The sequence below is a fragment of the Salvelinus fontinalis genome, chromosome 12 (assembly GCF_029448725.1).
Source record: "Salvelinus fontinalis isolate EN_2023a chromosome 12, ASM2944872v1, whole genome shotgun sequence".
NCBI classification, from domain to species: domain Eukaryota; kingdom Metazoa; phylum Chordata; class Actinopteri; order Salmoniformes; family Salmonidae; genus Salvelinus; species Salvelinus fontinalis.
Window position 1 is genome coordinate 57,935,982 of NC_074676.1, and position 17,705 is coordinate 57,953,686.

The 17,705-nt window shown below is 46.4% G+C and overlaps 1 protein-coding gene across 1 annotated transcript in view; it reads right to left on the reverse strand.

Moving 5' to 3' along the window:
- Positions 1-2,027: 2,027 nt before the first annotated feature.
- Positions 2,028-17,705, reverse strand: part of crocc2 (ciliary rootlet coiled-coil, rootletin family member 2) — a 157,730-nt gene continuing 142,052 nt past the window's right edge. Inside the window, exons 19-23 of the mRNA XM_055941161.1 lie at positions 15,410-15,537; positions 11,193-11,362; positions 6,569-6,748; positions 2,845-2,979; positions 2,028-2,287 (exon numbers count right to left, since the gene is read on the reverse strand). Coding sequence (XP_055797136.1) covers positions 2,102-2,287; positions 2,845-2,979; positions 6,569-6,748; positions 11,193-11,362; positions 15,410-15,537 — 799 coding nt within the window. The 3' untranslated portion in view covers positions 2,028-2,101. The remainder of the gene's footprint in view (positions 2,288-2,844; positions 2,980-6,568; positions 6,749-11,192; positions 11,363-15,409; positions 15,538-17,705) is intronic.

Consider the following 17,705-nt stretch of genomic DNA (forward strand, 5'->3'; position numbering starts at 1 on the left):
GGAGTGTCCCCTCACCTCGGTGCAGTAGTAGTAAAGATGGAGTGTCCCCTCACCTCGGTGCAGTAGTAGTAAAGATGGAGTGTCCCCTCACCTCGGTGCAGTAGTAGTAAAGATGGAGTGTCCCCTCACCTCGGTGCAGTAGTAGTAAAGATGGAGTGTCCCCTCACCTCGGTGCAGTAGTAGTAAAGATGGAGTGTCCCCTCACCTCGGTGCAGTAGTAGTAAAGGTGGAGTGTCCCCTCACCTCGGTGCAGTAGTAGTAAAGATGGAGTGTCCCCTCACCTCGGTGCAGTAGTAGTAAAGATGGAGTGTCCCCTCACCTCGGTGCAGTAGTAGTAAAGATGGAGTGTCCCCTCACCTCGGTGCAGCAGTAGTAAAGATGGAGTGTCCCCTCACCTCGGTGCAGTAGTAGTAAAGGTGGAGTGTCCCCTCACCTCGGTGCAGTAGTAGTAAAGATGGAGTGTCCCCTCACCTCGGTGCAGTAGTAGTAAAGGTGGAGTGTCCCCTCACCTCGTTGCAGTAGTAGTAAAGATGGAGTGTCCCCTCACCTCGGTGCAGTAGTAGTAAAGGTGGAGTGTCCCCTCACCTCGGTGCAGTAGTAGTAAAGATGGAGTGTCCCCTCACCTCGGTGCAGTAGTAGTAAAGGTGGAGTGTCCCCTCACCTCGGTGCAGTAGTAGTAAAGATGGAGTGTCCCCTCACCTCGGTGCAGTAGTAGTAAAGATGGAGTGTCCCCTCACCTCGGTGCAGTAGTAGTAAAGGTGGAGTGTCCCCTCACCTCGTTGCAGTAGTAGTAAAGATGGAGTGTCCCCTCACCTCGGTGCAGCAGTAGTAAAGATGGAGTGTCCCCTCACCTCGGTGCAGCAGTAGTAAAGATGGAGTGTCCCCTCACCTCGGTGCAGCAGTAGTAAAGATGGAGTGTCCCCTCACCTCGGTGCAGTAGTAGTAAAGATGGAGTGTCCCCTCACCTCGGTGCAGTAGTAGTAAAGATGGAGTGTCCCCTCACCTCGGTGCAGTAGTAGTAAAGATGGAGTGTCCCCTCACCTCGGTGCAGTAGTAGTAAAGATGGAGTGTCCCCTCACCTCGGTGCAGTAGTAGTAAAGATGGAGTGTCCCCTCACCTCGGTGCAGTAGTAGTAAAGATGGAGTGTCCCCTCACCTCGGTGCAGTAGTAGTAAAGATGGAGTGTCCCCTCACCTCGGTGCAGTAGTAGTAAAGATGGAGTGTCCCCTCACCTCGGTGCAGCAGTAATAGAGATGGAGTGTTCCCTCACCTCGGTGCAGCAGTAGTAAAGATGGAGTGTCCCCTCACCTCGGTGCAGTAGTAGTAAAGATGGAGTGTCCCCTCACCTAGGTGCAGCAGTAGTAAAGATGGAGTGTCCCCTCACCTCGGTGCAGTAGTAGTAAAGATGGAGTGTCCCCTCACCTCGGTGCAGCAGTAATAGAGATGGAGTGTTCCCTCACCTCGGTGCAGCAGTAGTAAAGATGGAGTGTCCCCTCACCTCGGTGCAGTAGTAGTAAAGATGGAGTGTCCCCTCACCTCGGTGCAGTAGTAGTAAAGGTGGAGTGTCCCCTCACCTCGGTGCAGTAGTAGTAAAGATGGAGTGTCCCCTCACCTCGGTGCAGTAGTAGTAAAGATGGAGTGTCCCCTCACCTCGGTGCAGTAGTAGTAAAGATGGAGTGTCCCCTCACCTCGGTGCAGTAGTAGTAAAGATGGAGTGTCCCCTCACCTCGGTGCAGTAGTAGTAAAGATGGAGTGTCCCCTCACCTCGGTGCAGTAGTAGTAAAGATGGAGTGTCCCCTCACCTCGGTGCAGTAGTAGTAAAGATGGAGTGTCCCCTCACCTCGGTGCAGCAGTAGTAAAGATGGAGTGTCCCCTCACCTCGGTGCAGTAGTAGTAAAGATGGAGTGTCCCCTCACCTCGGTGCAGCAGTAGTAAAGATGGAGTGTCCCCTCACCTCGGTGCAGCAGTAGTAAAGATGGAGTGTCCCCTCACCTCGGTGCAGTAGTAGTAAAGATGGAGTGTCCCCTCACCTCGGTGCAGCAGTAGTAAAGATGGAGTGTCCCCTCACCTCGGTGCAGTAGTAGTAAAGATGGAGTGTCCCCTCACCTCGGTGCAGCAGTAGTAAAGATGGAGTGTCCCCTCACCTCATGTTGTGCTGTTTCTCTCTGCTGGTTGAACTCTCTGACCTGCTCGGTCAGACTCTTCTCTGATGACTCATGGGAACTCAGAGACTCCTCGAAGCGAGAACGCAGGGACTGCAGCTCACACTGAAGACCTGCTATAGTGTCCTAAAGAGATAGACGGAGAGATGAAGGGAGGAGGAGGGGGGGGGGGTTGAGAAATTAAGAGATCAAGGGGTCAAGAGATCGATTGAAATATTTGTTTAAAAGATAGAGAGGGAAGAGGTTTTAGTTATGTGACAGTCTTTACAATGTTTTCTCCCTCATCTGCCTTTATAGTCCCAAACCAGTCATCACGTCTCCATCACGGTTACCGGGCTGAGGTCAATTTTAATTGAATTCAGTCAAATCAGGAAATAAATCGACATTCCAATTCAATAAACTAAAAAAAATAAGATATTTATGTCAAAAGTTGTTTTATTAAAATCACTTCCAATTGACCCCAACCAACATGGTTCCCCTACCTCACAGGTGTCAAACTCATTCCACGGAGGGCCGAGTGTCTGCGGGTTTTCGCTCCTCCCTTGTACTTGATTGATGAATTAACATCACTAATTAGTTAGGAACTCCCCACACCTGGTTGTCTAGGACTTTATTGAAAGGAAAAACCAAAAACCTGCAGATACTAGGCCCTCCGTGGAATGAGTTTGACACCCCTGCCCTACCTTGTCCTGTTGGTGAAGGCTCAGAGCATCTCTCCTGCCTCTCTCCATCTCCAGCCCTGCTGTCTCCAGATCCTGCTGTAGGCCTGCCAGCCTCTCTGTCAGGGCTGCCTTCTCTCCCTCCTTCTGGGACAGGGCCTGGGCCATGGACATAGAGTTACATTTACATTATTTAGCAGTGGTGTGAAGTACTTTTAAGTAAAAATACTTTAAAGTACTACTTAAGTAGTTTTCACTATTTATATTTTTGACCACTTTTACTTCACTACATTCCTAAAGTAAATCATTTACTTTTTACTCCCAAAATTTTCACTGACACCCCAAAATACTCGTTACATTTTCAATGCTTAGCAGGACAGGAACATGGTCCAATTCAAACACTTATCAAGAGAACATCCCTGGTCATCCCTACTGCCTCTGATCTGGAGGACTCACTAAACAGAGAACATCCCTGGTCATCCCTACTGCCTCTGATCTGGAGGACTCACTAAACAGAGAACATCCCTGGTCATCCCTACTGCCTCTGATCTGGCAGACTCACTAAACAGAGAACATCCCTGGTCGTCCCTACTGCCTCTGATCTGGAGGACTCACTAAACAGAGAACATCCCTGGTCATCCCTACTGCCTCTGATCTGGACGACTCACTAAACAGAGAACATCCCTGGTCATCCCTACTGCCTCTGATCTGGAGGACTCACTAAACAGAGAACATCCCTGGTCATCCCTACTGCCTCTGATCTGGAGGACTCACTAAACAGAGAACATCCCTGGTCATCCCTACTGCCTCTGATCTGGAGGACTCACTAAACAGAGAACATCCCTGGTCATCCCTACTGCCTCTGATCTGGCAGACTCACTAAACAGAGAACATCCCTGGTCATCCCTAACGCCTCTGATCTGGAGGACTCACTAAACAGAGTACATCCCTGGTCATCCCTACTTCCTCTGATCTGGAGGACTCACTAAACAGAGAACATCCCTGGTCATCCCTACTGCCTCTGATCTGGAGGACTCACTAAACAGAGAACATCCCTGGTCATCCCTACTGCCTCTGATCTGGAGGACTCACTAAACACACATGCTTAATTTGTAAATGAGGTCTGAGTGTTGGAGTGTGGCCCTGGCTATCTGTAAATAAATTTAAAAAGAAAAGAAAATGGTGCCGTCGGTTGCGTAATATAAGGAATTGGAAATTATTTAAATGTTTTACTTTTGATACTTAAACCTGTTATGGCTGCACGCTGAATATTGAAAAAACTGGAAAATGTGTGCACATTTTCAAACGGCCTCCTAAGAAACTTTTTATTTTCCAATATGCATATATTTACTACTGTTGGATAGATAACAGTCTGTAGTTTCTAAAAAGGTTTGAATTGTTTCTCTAAGTCGAACAGAAATATTTTTACAGCCATTTTCCCAGCCGAATTGAGTTTCCCAAAATGCGATGTGTCTCTTTAAGACCTTCTCTATAAAAGGCCATTTGACTTGGGACCATATAAACACGTCAGAGGCGTTCGTCAGACTTTAATGCGGAAGTGAGAATTGAAAGGAGTCGAATATCTCGTCCCTGGACTGAATAACACAACTTCTTGTGAGACCTGCGCAGTTAAAATAAAAATCCGGGCGCGAAGGATAATTTGATCTCGGCTTCTGGAACAAGGTAGATTACGTTGAATATGATGCCTGACTACGATATTATTTGCTACATGTCACAAAATCATCCTAAAGTATGTTTTTTCAATATACTTTAATTATATTATTGCAATTTATTCTGGACTTTAGATGTGAAACGACGGAAGAATTTTTTGAAGAAACGCTTTCTGGCGCAGCAATGCTACCGTGCTAGCTAACCAAAGAGGGAAATCATTCGTTCTGGAACCCAACTAAAGACTCTACTGGACATTGGACCCCGTTACAACATTCTGATGGAGTACCAAGAAAGATAAGACCCAATTTGGGATGCTTTTTCATATATATGTCGAACTGTTGAATGCTAACTCTGCTAACTATGCTAGGCTAGCGCTTGACTAGAATCAATGCTGCCTTATGCTAGCTTATGATGTTAGCTAATATAACGATATATTGTGTTTTCGCTGTAAAACACTTCAAAAATCGGAAATGTTGTCTGTATTCACAAGATATCTGTCTTTCATTAGTTATCCACCATATGTTTTTCTGAAATGTTTTATGAGGTGTAATTAGTAGCCGACGTTGGTGTATGTATTTTCTCTGGCTACTCCCGGCTGGATTCAGACTGTAGCTATGTATTAGCATTTTTGGGTAGCATCAATGTAAAACTGATTTATAGCTAAAATATGCACTTTTTATGAACAAAACATAGATTTATTGTGTAACATGTTATATGACTGTCATCTGAGGTCGTTTTTTCTGGGCTCTTTAGGTTGGTTTTAGTTTATTTCGGTTGGTTGTGCATGCTACTTCAATCATAATTCATACTTCATAATCATAATTCATACGTGTCTGTCCACTTTTGTATTTGGTGGTGAGCTAACATAAATATATGTGGTGTTTTCTCTGTAAAACATTTAAAAAATCGGACATGTTGGCTGGATTGACAAGATGTTTATCTTTCAAATGCTGTATTGGACTTGTTAATGTGTAAAAGTTAAATATTTTAAAAAAATAGATTTTGAATTTCGCGCTCTGCAGGGGTGTCATTTTCGGTCCGAGGTCGGGCTTGCACCCCAAACAGGTTAAGTATATTTAAAACCAAACACTTTTATACTTTTACAAAACACCCTAGCAACACCAGGGCTACATGATGGGAATAGCTCTCCCATGTTTCCACAGTCCTCAGGACATGTACAGACGTCCAATTTCTAAATCAGTCTGGAGCGATCTGCCTTGCACGCACAGACACACACACACACACACACAGACACACGCACACGCAAACGCACAGGCACAGACACAGACACAGACACACAGACACACAGACACACGCACAGACACAGACACAGACACAGAGACAGAGACAGACAGACACACGCACAGACACAGACACAGACACAGAGACAGAGACAGACAGACACACGCACAGACACAGACACACGCACAGACACAGACACACGCACAGACACAGACACAGACACACACAGACACAGACACAGACACACAGAGACACAGACACAGACACAGAGACACACACACACACACACACACACACAGACACACGCACACGCAAACGCACAGGCACAGACACAGACACAGACACACAGACACACAGACACACGCACAGACACAGACACAGACACAGACACAGAGACAGAGACAGACAGACACACGCACAGACACAGACACAGACACACACAGACACAGACACAGACACACAGAGACACAGACACAGACACAGAGACACACACACACACACACACACACACAGACACACGCACACGCAAACGCACAGGCACAGACACAGACACAGACACACAGACACACAGACACACGCACAGACACAGACACAGACACAGACACAGAGACAGAGACAGACAGACACACGCACAGACACAGACACAGACACAGAGACACACACACACACAGACACAGACACAGACACAGAGACACACACACACACACACAGACACACAGAGACACAGACACACACACACACACACACACACACACACACACACACACACACACACACACACACACACACACACACACACACACACACACACACACACACACACACACACACACACCTGTTGTTTTGTGCTCTCGGCCTGCAGGAGGCTATTGTTGCAGACTTGTTGTAGCCGGTCCATCTCCTCCTGCAGCTGCTGCAGCTCAGCCTGGCTCTGTAAACGCTGCTGCTCACAGTGGGACCGTAGCTGGGCCTCTGCACGCTCCCTCTGCAGGGTTAGGTCCACACACTGCTGTTCCTGTACATCACACACACACACACACACACACACACACACACACACACACACACACACACACACACACACACACACACACACACACACACACACACACACACACACACACACACACACACACACACACACACACACACACACTTATAAATAGAGCTCTAGATTATATAACGACAAAAAAAGGAAAACAGTTACAGAGTGACTGTACTGTTCTGTACTATAGAGATCAGTCAGGTATGTACTGTACTATATAGATCAGTCAGTTATGTACTGTACTGTACCACAGAGATCAGTCAGGTATGTACTGTACTATAGAGATCAGTCAGGTATGTACTGTATATAGAGATCAGTCAGTTATGTACTGTACTATAGAGATCAGCCAGGTATGTACTGTACTATAGAGATCAGTCAGGTATGTACTGTACTGTACTGTAGAGATCAGTCAGGTATGTACTGTACTGTACTGTACTATAGAGATCAGTCAGTTATGTACTGTACTATAGAGATCAGCCAGGTATGTACTGTACTATAGAGATCAGCCAGGTATGTACTGTACTATAGAGATCAGCCAGGTATGTACTGTACTATAGAGATCAGTCAGGTATGTACTGTACTGTACTATAGAGATCAGTCAGGTATGTACTGTACTATAGAGATCAGCCAGGTATGTACTGTACTATAGAGATCAGTCAGGTATGTACTGTACTGTACTATAGAGATCAGTCAGGTATGTACTGTACTATAGAGATCAGCCAGGTATGTACTGTACTATAGAGATCAGTCAGGTATGTACTGTACTATAGAGATCAGTCAGGTATGTACTGTACTATAGAGATCAGTCAGGTATGTACTGTACTATAGAGATCAGTCAGGTATGTACTGTACTATAGAGATCAGTCAGGTATGTACTGTACTATAGAGATCAGTCAGGTATGTACTGTACAATAGAGATCAGTCAGGTATGTACTGTACTATAGAGATCAGTCAGGTATGTACTGTACTATAGAGACCAGTCAGGTATGTACTGTACTATAGAGATCAGTCAGTTATGTACTGTACTATAGAGATCAGTCAGGTATGTACTGTACTATATAGATCAGTCAGGTATGTACTGTACTATAGAGATCAGTCAGGTATGTACTGTACTGTGCTATAGAGATCAGTCAGGTATGTACTGTACTATAGAGATCAGTCAGGTATGTACTGTACTATAGAGACCAGTCAGGTATGTACTGTACTGTAGAGATCAGTCAGGTATGTACTGTACTATAGAGATCAGTCAGGTATGTACTGTACTATAGAGATCAGTCAGGTATGTACTGTATATAGAGATCAGTCAGGTATGTACTGTACTATAGAGATCAGTCAGGTATGTACTGTACTGTACTGTAGCGATCAGTCAGGTATGTACTGTACTATAGAGATCAGTCAGGTATGTACTGTATATAGAGATCAGTCAGGTATGTACTGTACTATAGAGATCAGTCAGGTATGTACTGTACTATAGAGATCAGTCGGGTATGTACTGTATATAGAGATCAGTCAGGTATGTACTGTACTATAGAGATCAGTCAGGTATGTACTGTACTATAGAGATCAGTCAGGTATGTACTGTACTATAGAGATCAGTCAGGTATGTACTGTACTATAGAGATCAGTCAGGTATGTACTGTACTGTACTATAGAGATCAGTGAGTTATGTACTGTACTATAGAGATCAGTCAGGTATGTACTGTACTGTACTATAGAGATCAGTCAGGTATGTACTGTGCTGTACTGTAGAGATCAGTCAGGTATGTACTGTACTGTAGAGATCAGTCAGGTGTGTACTGTACTGTACTATAGAGATCAGTCAGGTATGTACTGTACTATAGAGATCAGTCATGTATGTACTGTACTATAGAGATCAGTCAGGTATGTACTGTACTGTAGAGATCAGTCAGGTATCTACTGTACTGTACTATAGAGATCAGTGAGTTATGTACTGTACTATAGAGATCAGTCAGGTATGTACTGTACTGTACTATAGAGATCAGTCAGGTATGTACTGTACTGTACTGTAGAGATCAGTCAGGTACTGTACTGTACTGTAGAGATCAGTCAGGTATGTACTGTACTATAGAGATCAGTCAGGTATGTACTGTACTGTACTATAGAGATCAGTCAGGTATGTACTGTACTATAGAGATCAGTCAGGTATGTACTGTATTATAGAGATCAGTCAGGTATGTACTGTACTGTACTATAGAGATCAGTCAGGTATGTACTGTACTATAGAGATCAGTCAGGTATGTACTGTACTATATATATCAGTCAGGTATGTACTGTACTGTACTATAGAGATCAGTCAGGTATGTACTGTACTATAGAGATCAGTCAGGTATGTACTGTAATGTACTATAGAGATCAGTCAGGTATGTACTGTACTATAGAGATCAGTCAGGTATGTACTGTAATGTACTATAGAGATCAGCCAGGTATGTACTGTACTGTTATATAGAGATCAGCCAGGCATGTAATGTAGTGTACTATAGATATCAGTCAGGTATGTACTGTACTATAGAGATCAGCCAGGTATGTACTGTACTGTACTATAGAGATCAGCCAGGTATGTACTGTACTATAGAGATCAGTCAGGTATGTACTGTACTATAGAGATCAGTCAGTTATGTACTGTACTATAGAGATCAGCCAGGTATGTACTGTACTATAGAGATCAGTCAGGTATGTACTATACTATATAGATCAGTCAGGTATGTACTGTACTATAGAGATCAGCCAGGTATGTACTGTACTATAGAGATCAGCCAGGTATGTACTGTACTATAGAGATCAGTCAGGTATGTACTGTAGAGATCAGTCAGGTATGTACTGTACTGTAGAGATCAGCCAGGTATGTACTGTACTTTAGAGATCAGTCAGGTATGTACTGTACTGTACTATAGAGATCAGTCAGTTATGTACTGTACTGTAGAGATCAGTCAGGTATGTACTGTACTATAGAGATCAGTCAGGTATGTACTGTACTTTAGAGATCAGTCAGGTATGTACTGTACTATAGAGATCAGTCAGGTATGTACTGTACTGTAGAGATCAGTCAGGTATGTACTGTACTATAGAGATCAGTCAGGTATGTACTGTACTATAGTGATCAGTCAGTTATGTACTGTACTTTAGAGATCAGTCAGTTATGTACTGTACTATAGAGATCAGTCAGGTATGTACTGTACTATAGAGATCAGTCAGGTATGTACTGTACTGTACTATAGAGATCAGCCAGGTATGTACTGTACTATAGAGACCAGTCAGGTATGTACTGTACTATAGAGATCAGTCAGGTATGTACTGTACTATAGAGATCAGTCAGTTATGTACTGTAGAGATCAGTCAGGTATGTACTGTACTATAGAGATCAGTCAGTTATGTACTGTAGAGATCAGTCAGGTATGTACTGTACAATAGAGATCAGCCAGTTATGTACTGTACTATAGAGATCAGTCAGGTATGTACTGTACTGTACTATAGAGATCAGTCAGGTATGTACTGTACTATAGAGATCAGTCAGGTATGTACTGTACTGTAGAGATCAGTCAGGTATGTACTGTACTATAGAGATCAGTCTGGTATGTACTGTACTATAGAGATCAGTCAGGTATGTACTGTACTGTACTATAGAGATCAGTCAGGTATGTACTGTACTATAGAGATCAGTCAGGTATGTACTGTACTGTACTATAGAGATCAGTCAGGTATGTACTGTACTGTAGAGATCAGTCAGTTATGTACTGTACTGTAGAGATCAGTCAGGTATGTACTGTACTATAGAGATCAGTCAGGTATGTACTGTACTATAGAGATCAGTCAGTTATGTACTGTACTATAGAGATCAGTCAGGTATGTACTGTACTATAGAGATCAGTCAGGTATGTACTGTACTATAGAGATCAGTCAGGTATGTACTGTACTATAGAGATCAGTCAGGTATGTACTGTACTATAGAGATCAGTCTGGTATGTACTGTACTGTACTATAGAGATCAGTCAGGTATGTACTGTACTGTACTATAGAGATCAGTCAGGTATGTACTGTACTATAGAGATCCGTCAGGTATGTACTGTACTATAGAGATCAGCCAGTTATGTACTGTAGATATGAGTCAGTTATGTCGGGGCTGCAGGTAGCCTAGTGGTTAGAGTGTTGGGCCAGTAACCAAAAGATTGCTGGATCGAATCCCCGATGTGACAAGTTAAAAATCTATCATTCTGCCCTTGAACAAGGCAATTAACCCACTGTTCCCCTGTAGGTGGTCATTGTAAATAAGAATTTGTTCTTAACTGATTTGCCTAATTTAAATACAGGCTAAATAAAACATTTAAATGTATTGTAAGAGGAGTTTGATTCCATAACAGTACTGTTTCTCTCCAACAGTAGTCCAGCTGTACGTTACCTTCTCAATGTGTTCCTGCTCCAATTGTTCTCTGTGACTGTGTTCTTTAGTGCTGAGGGCTATCTGGTGGTTCCTCTCTAACTGAGCCAGCTTGGTTTCCAGTACCTCTCTCTCCTGCCCCGCCCGGGACACCTGCAGGTCAACCTCCGCCTTTAAACGGGCCACCTCGCCTGGACAGACGCAAAGGTTCACATGAATCTTTCACTTTACCCTGATGTTTATTCATAATGGAACAATTAGCAATTACGGTCCTTTGAGCTGGGAACGCAATGAATTCATGATTACCGCCATCTTTAAAATAACAAAATCATGAATTAGCAGAAAGGTTTCTCTCCTCCTCATCAGTGTCTATCAGAGCGGTGGCGTATATCCTCAGGTGTTATGTGTACCAAGTGGGTGTGACACCTACTCCCTTTGCCTTCTGCACTGTTGCACTGCTGCTTGGATTCCACCTGGCGACCTGTTCACCGTCTGCCCTGGCCTCTCTCCCTTTGTCTGGTACAGGTAGCCCCGCCATACTCCCCCCTCTCTACTCCCCCTCTATACTCTTGTCTGGTACAGGTAGCCCCGCCATACTCCCCCTCTCTCCTCTTGTCTGGTACAGGTAGCCCCGCCATACTCCCCCCTCTCTCCCCTTGTCTGGTACAGGTAGCTCTGAAATACTCCCCCCTCTCTCCTCTTGTCTGGTACAGGTAGCCCCGCCATACTCCCCCCTCTCTCCTATTGTCTGGTACAGGTAGCCCCGCCATACTCCCCCTCTCTCCTCTTGTCTGGTACAGGTAGCCCCGCCATACTCCCCCCTCTCTCCTCTTGTCTGGTACAGGTAGCCCCGCCATACTCCCCCCTCTCTCCTCTTGTCTGGTACAGGTAGCCCCGCCATACTCCCCCTCTCTCCTCTTGTCTGGTACAGGTAGCCCCGCCATACTCCCCCTCTCTCCTCTTGTCTGGTACAGGTAGCCCCGCCATACTCCCCCTCTCTCCTCTTGTCTGGTACAGGTAGCCCCGCCATACTCCCCCCTCTCTCCTCTTGTCTGGTATAGGTAGCCCCGCCATACTCCCCCCTCTCTCCTCTTGTCTGGTACAGGTAGCCCCGCCATACTCCCCCCTCTCTCCTCTTGTCTGGTACAGGTAGCCCCGCCATACTCCCCCCTCTCTCCTCTTGTCTGGTACAGGTAGCCCCGCCATACTCCCCCTCTCTCCCCTTGTCTGGTACAGGTAGCCCCGCCATACTCCCCCCTCTCTCCCCTTGTCTGGTACAGGTAGCTCTGAAATACTCCCCCCTCTCTCCTCTTGGCTGGTACAGGTAGCCCCGCCATACTCCCCCCTCTCTCCTCTTGTCTGGTACAGGTAGCCCCGCCATACTCCCCCCTCTCTCCTCTTGTCTGGTACAGGTAGCCCCGCCATACTCCCCCCTCTCTCCTCTTGTCTGGTACAGGTAGCCCTGCCATACTCCCCCTCTCTCCTCTTGTCTGGTACAGGTAGCCCCGCCATACTCCCCCCTCTCTCCTCTTGTCTGGTACAGGTAGCCCCGCCATACTCCCCCCTCTCTCCTCTTGTCTGGTACAGGTAGCACCGCCATACTCCCCCCTCTCTCCTCTTGTCTGGTACAGGTAGCCCCGCCATACTCCCCCCTCTCTCCTCTTGTCTGGTACAGGTAGCCCTGCCATACTCCCCCCTCTCTCCTCTTGTCTGGTACAGGTAGCCCCGCCATACTCCCCCCTCTCTCCCGGGCTTCCGCTCGTCTCCATCACACACTCACTGTTGGGGCGAGTGACTCTTCGAACTTACAATGGCTAGCCCTAAGTCGTTTTTTTTTTTATTGTACTTTATGCTATTTGCCTCATGACTCCTACATGCTTTGTTGACTATGAACTTGCTCGTCTACCCAACCGTGGGACAGACGATGTTTGTTCCCACACTCATGACTCTGACTCTCTATTGGTTACACGGACTCTTGGCCTCCCATCCTATTCTAACCACCTCTCGCAGGCTTTGTATTCATAAAAAAATTGTTTCAGAGTTCTCCCGGTCATGTGATTAGTGATTCATTTAAGTTTGTCCCTCAATTGCAGAGCACTGCAGAGCTCTCCCTGTCCTCTGCCGTGCCCTGATTATATTACTGATGATGATATCTGGAAATGTGCATGTACACCCTGACCCATCTACTGTTGCAAGTCCCAATTCTGACTTGTACTCTGATATCTGCTTCACTGATTTCTGCTCTCGTAAAAGCCTGCACGTTGACACTAGAAGCTTATTACCTAAAATGGATCAACTGAAAGTGTGGGTTCACAGCTCCTATCCAGATGTATTGGTCATTACTGAGATGTTGTTAATTAAGAAAGAGTGTTTTGAATACTGATGTTAATATATGTTTCCCATGCCAATAAAGCCCCTTGAATTGAATTGATAGCGGGAGAGGAGAGAAAGGGAGAGAGATGGGGGTGAGAGAGAGAGAGGAGCGGAGAGGCGAGAGATGGAGGAGAGGAGGGGATAGGGGCACAGACAACAGCAGATGAACAGCAGGAGGACAGCAGGTGAACAGCAGGAGGACAGCAGGAGGACAGCAGAAGGACAGCAGAAGGACAGCAGAAGGACAGCAGGTGAACAGCAGGTGAACAGCAGGAGGACAGCAGGTGAACAGCAGGAGGACAGCAGGTGAACAGCAGGAGGACAGCAGATGAACAGCAGGAGGACAGCAGGAGGACAGCAGATGAACAGCAGGTGAACAGCAGGTGAACAGCAGGTGAACAGCAGGAGGACAGCAGGAGGACAGCAGGTGAACAGCAGGTGAACAGCAGGAGGACAGCAGGAGGACAGCAGGTGGACAGCAGGAGGACAGCAGGAGGACAGCAGAAGGACAGCAGGTGAACAGCAGGAGGACAGCAGGTGAACAGCAAGAGGACAGCAGGAGGACAGCATGAGGACAGCAGATGAACAGCAGAAGGACAGCAGGAGGACAGCAGGAGGACAGCAGGAGGACAGCAGATGAACAGCAGGAGGACAGAAAGATGAACAGCAGGTGAACAGCAGGAGGGCAGCAGAAGGACAGCAGGGGGACAGCAGATGAACAGCAGGTGAACATCAGGAGGACAGCAGGAGGACAGCAGGTGAACAGCAGGAGGACAGCAGGAGGACAGCAGGAGGACAGCAGGTGAACAGCAGGTGAACATCAGGAGGACAGCAGGAGGACAGCAGGTGAACAGCAGGAGGACAGCAGGAGGACAGCAGAAGGACAGCAGGTGAACAGCAGGAGGACAGCAGGAGGACAGCAAGTGAACAGCAGATGAACAGCAGGAGGACAGCAGAAGGACAGCAGGTGAACAGCAAGAGGACAGCAGGTAAACAGCAGGAGGACAGCAGGAGGACAGCAGGAGGACAGCAGGTGAACAGCAGGTGAACAGCAGGAGGAGAGCAGGAGGACAGCAGGAGGACAGCAGGAGGACAGCAGGTGAACAGCAGGTGAACAGCAGGAGGACAGCAGGAGGACAGCAGGAGGACAGCAGGAGGACAGCAGGTGAACAGCAGGAGGACAGCCGGAGGACAGCAGATGAACAGCAGGAGGACAGCAGATGAACAGCAGGAGGACAGCAGATGAACAGCAGGTGGACAGCAGGAGGACAGCAGAAGGACAGCAGGTGAACAGCAGGAGGACAGCAGGAGGACAGCAGGTGAACAGCAGGTGAACAGCAGGAGGAGAGCAGGAGGACAGCAGGAGGACAGCAGGAGGACAGCAGGTGAACAGCAGGTGAACAGCAGGAGGACAGCAGGAGGACAGCAGGAGGACAGCAGGAGGACAGCAGGTGAACAGCAGGAGGACAGCAGGAGGACAGCAGGAGGACAGCAGGAGGACAGCAAGTGAACAGCAGGAGGACAGCAGAAGGACAGCAGGAGGACAGCAGGAGGACAGCAGGAGGACAGCAGGAGGACAGCAGATGAACAGCAGGTGGACAGCAGGAGGACAGCAGAAGGACAGCAGGAGGACAGCAAGTGAACAGCAGGAGGACAGCAGAAGGACAGCAGGAGGACAGCAGGTGAACAGCAGGAGGACAGCAGGTGAACAGCAGGTGGACAGCAGGAGGACAGCAGGTGAACAGCAGGAGGACAGCAGGTGAACAGCAGGTGGACAGCAGGTGAACAGCAGGAGGACAGCAGGAGGACAGCAGGAGGACAGCAGGAGGACAGCAAGTGGGTATGTTTGTGTGTACTGTACTCACGCGTCAGGTCCTCGTCAGCCATCGTTAGGGTGCTTCGCTCCACCTCCAGCCGGTTCTTCTCCCCCTCCAGAGAGGACACTAGCTCCTGGCCCTCAAAGACACAAGTCTCTAGAGACTCCTTCTCCGCTCTGACAGACAGCACATACAGAGAGAATAAATCATTTATTGAATTAGAGAGAGAGAGAACGACAGAGAGAACGACAGAGAGAGAACGACAGAGAGAGAGAGAGAACGACAGAGAGAGAGAGAGAGAGAGAGAGAGAGAATGACAGAGAGAGAGAGAGAACGACAGAGAGAGAGAGAGAACGACAGAGAGAGAGAGAGAACGACAGAGAGAGAGAGAGAGAATGACAGAGAGAGAGAGAGAATGACAGAGAGAGAGAGGGAACGACTGAGAGAGAGAGGGAACGACTGAGAGAGAGAGAGAATGACAGAGAGAGAGAGAGAATGACAGAGAGAGAGAGAATGACAGAGAGAGAGAGAGAACGACAGAGAGAGAGAGAATGACAGAGAGAGAGAGAGAGAACGACAGAGAGAGAGAGAGAACGACTGAGAGAGAGAGAGAATGACAGAGAGAGAGAGAGAGATGGTAGTCCCATCCACCAAACAACCAGGTGTGAAACAGGGAAGGGACTCAGGCGGTATGTTAATTTGGTATAGAGCGGACCTAACTCACTCCATTAAATTAATCAAAACAGGAACATTTTACATTTGGCTAGAAATTCAGAAGGAAATGATCTTCACAGAGAAAAATTTCCTCATGTGTGCTACCTATATCCCCCACTAGAATCTCCATACTTTAATGATGACAGCTTCTCCATCCTGGAGGGGGAAATCAATCATTTCCAGGCCCAGGGACATGTACTAGTCTGTGGTGACCTACATGCCAGAACTGGACAAGAACCTGACACCCTCAGCACACAGGGGGACAAACACCTACCTGGAGGTGACAGCATTCCCTCCCCTATAAGCCCCCCTAGGCACAACTACAGTACGACAACATAACCAACAAAAACAGGTCACAACTCCTGCAGCTCTGTCGGACACTGGGTCTGTACGTAGTCAATGGTAGGCTTCGAGGGGACTCCTACGGTAGGTACACCTATAGCTCATCTCTTGGCACTAGTACTGTAGACTACTTTATCACTGACCTCAACCCAGAGTCTCTCAGAGCGTTCACAGTCAGCCCACTGACACCCCTATCAGACCACAGCAAAATCACAGTAGAACATCTTAACAGTATATTTGGCCTCTCAGCTTCCCTATCAAATCTATAAATGTCAAACAGAAAACTGAAAATTAACAACGATGACAAATGGTTTGATGAAGAATGCAAAAACCTGAGAAAGAAATTGAGAAACCTGTCCAACCTAAAAGAGACCCAGAAAACCTGAGTCTACGCCTTCACTCTGGTGAATCACTAAAAAAATAGAGAAATACACTACGGAAAAAGAAGGAACAGCACGTCAGAAATCAGCTCAATGTATTGAAGAATCCATAGACTCGAACCAATTCTGGGGAAACAGGAAAACACTAAACAAACAACAACACGAAGAATTATCTATCCAAAATGGAGATGTGTGGATAAACCACTTCTCTAATCTTTTTGGCCCTATAACAAAGAACAAACAGCAAAAACATATACATGATCAAATACAAATCTTATAATCAACTATTAAAGACTACCAGAACCCACTGGATTCTCCTATTACCTTGAACGAGTTACAGGACAAAATACAAACCCTCCAACCCAAAAAGGCATGTGGTGTTGATGGTATCCTCAATGAAATGGTCAAATATACAGACAAGAAATTCCAATTGGCTATGCTAAAACTCTTTGACATCATCCTTAGCTCTGTCATCTTCCCCAATATTTGGAACCAAGGACTGATCACCCCAATCCACAAAAGTGGAGACAAATTTGACCCCAATAACTACCGTGGGACATGCGTCAACAGCAACCTTGGTAAAATCCTCTGCATTATCATTAACAGCAGACTCGTACATTTCCTCAATGAAAACAATGTACTGAGCAAATGTCAAATTGGCTTTTTACCAAATTATCATACAACAGACCACGTATTCACCCTGCACACCCTAATTTACAAACAAACAAACCAAAACAAAGGCAAATTCTTCTCATGCTTTGTTGATCTAAAAAAAAGCCTTTGACTCAATTTGGCATGAGGGTCTGCTATATAAATTGATGGAAATTGGTATTGGAGGAAAAACATACGACATTTTAAAATCCATGTACACAAACACCAAGTGTGCGGTTAAAATAGGCAAAAAAACA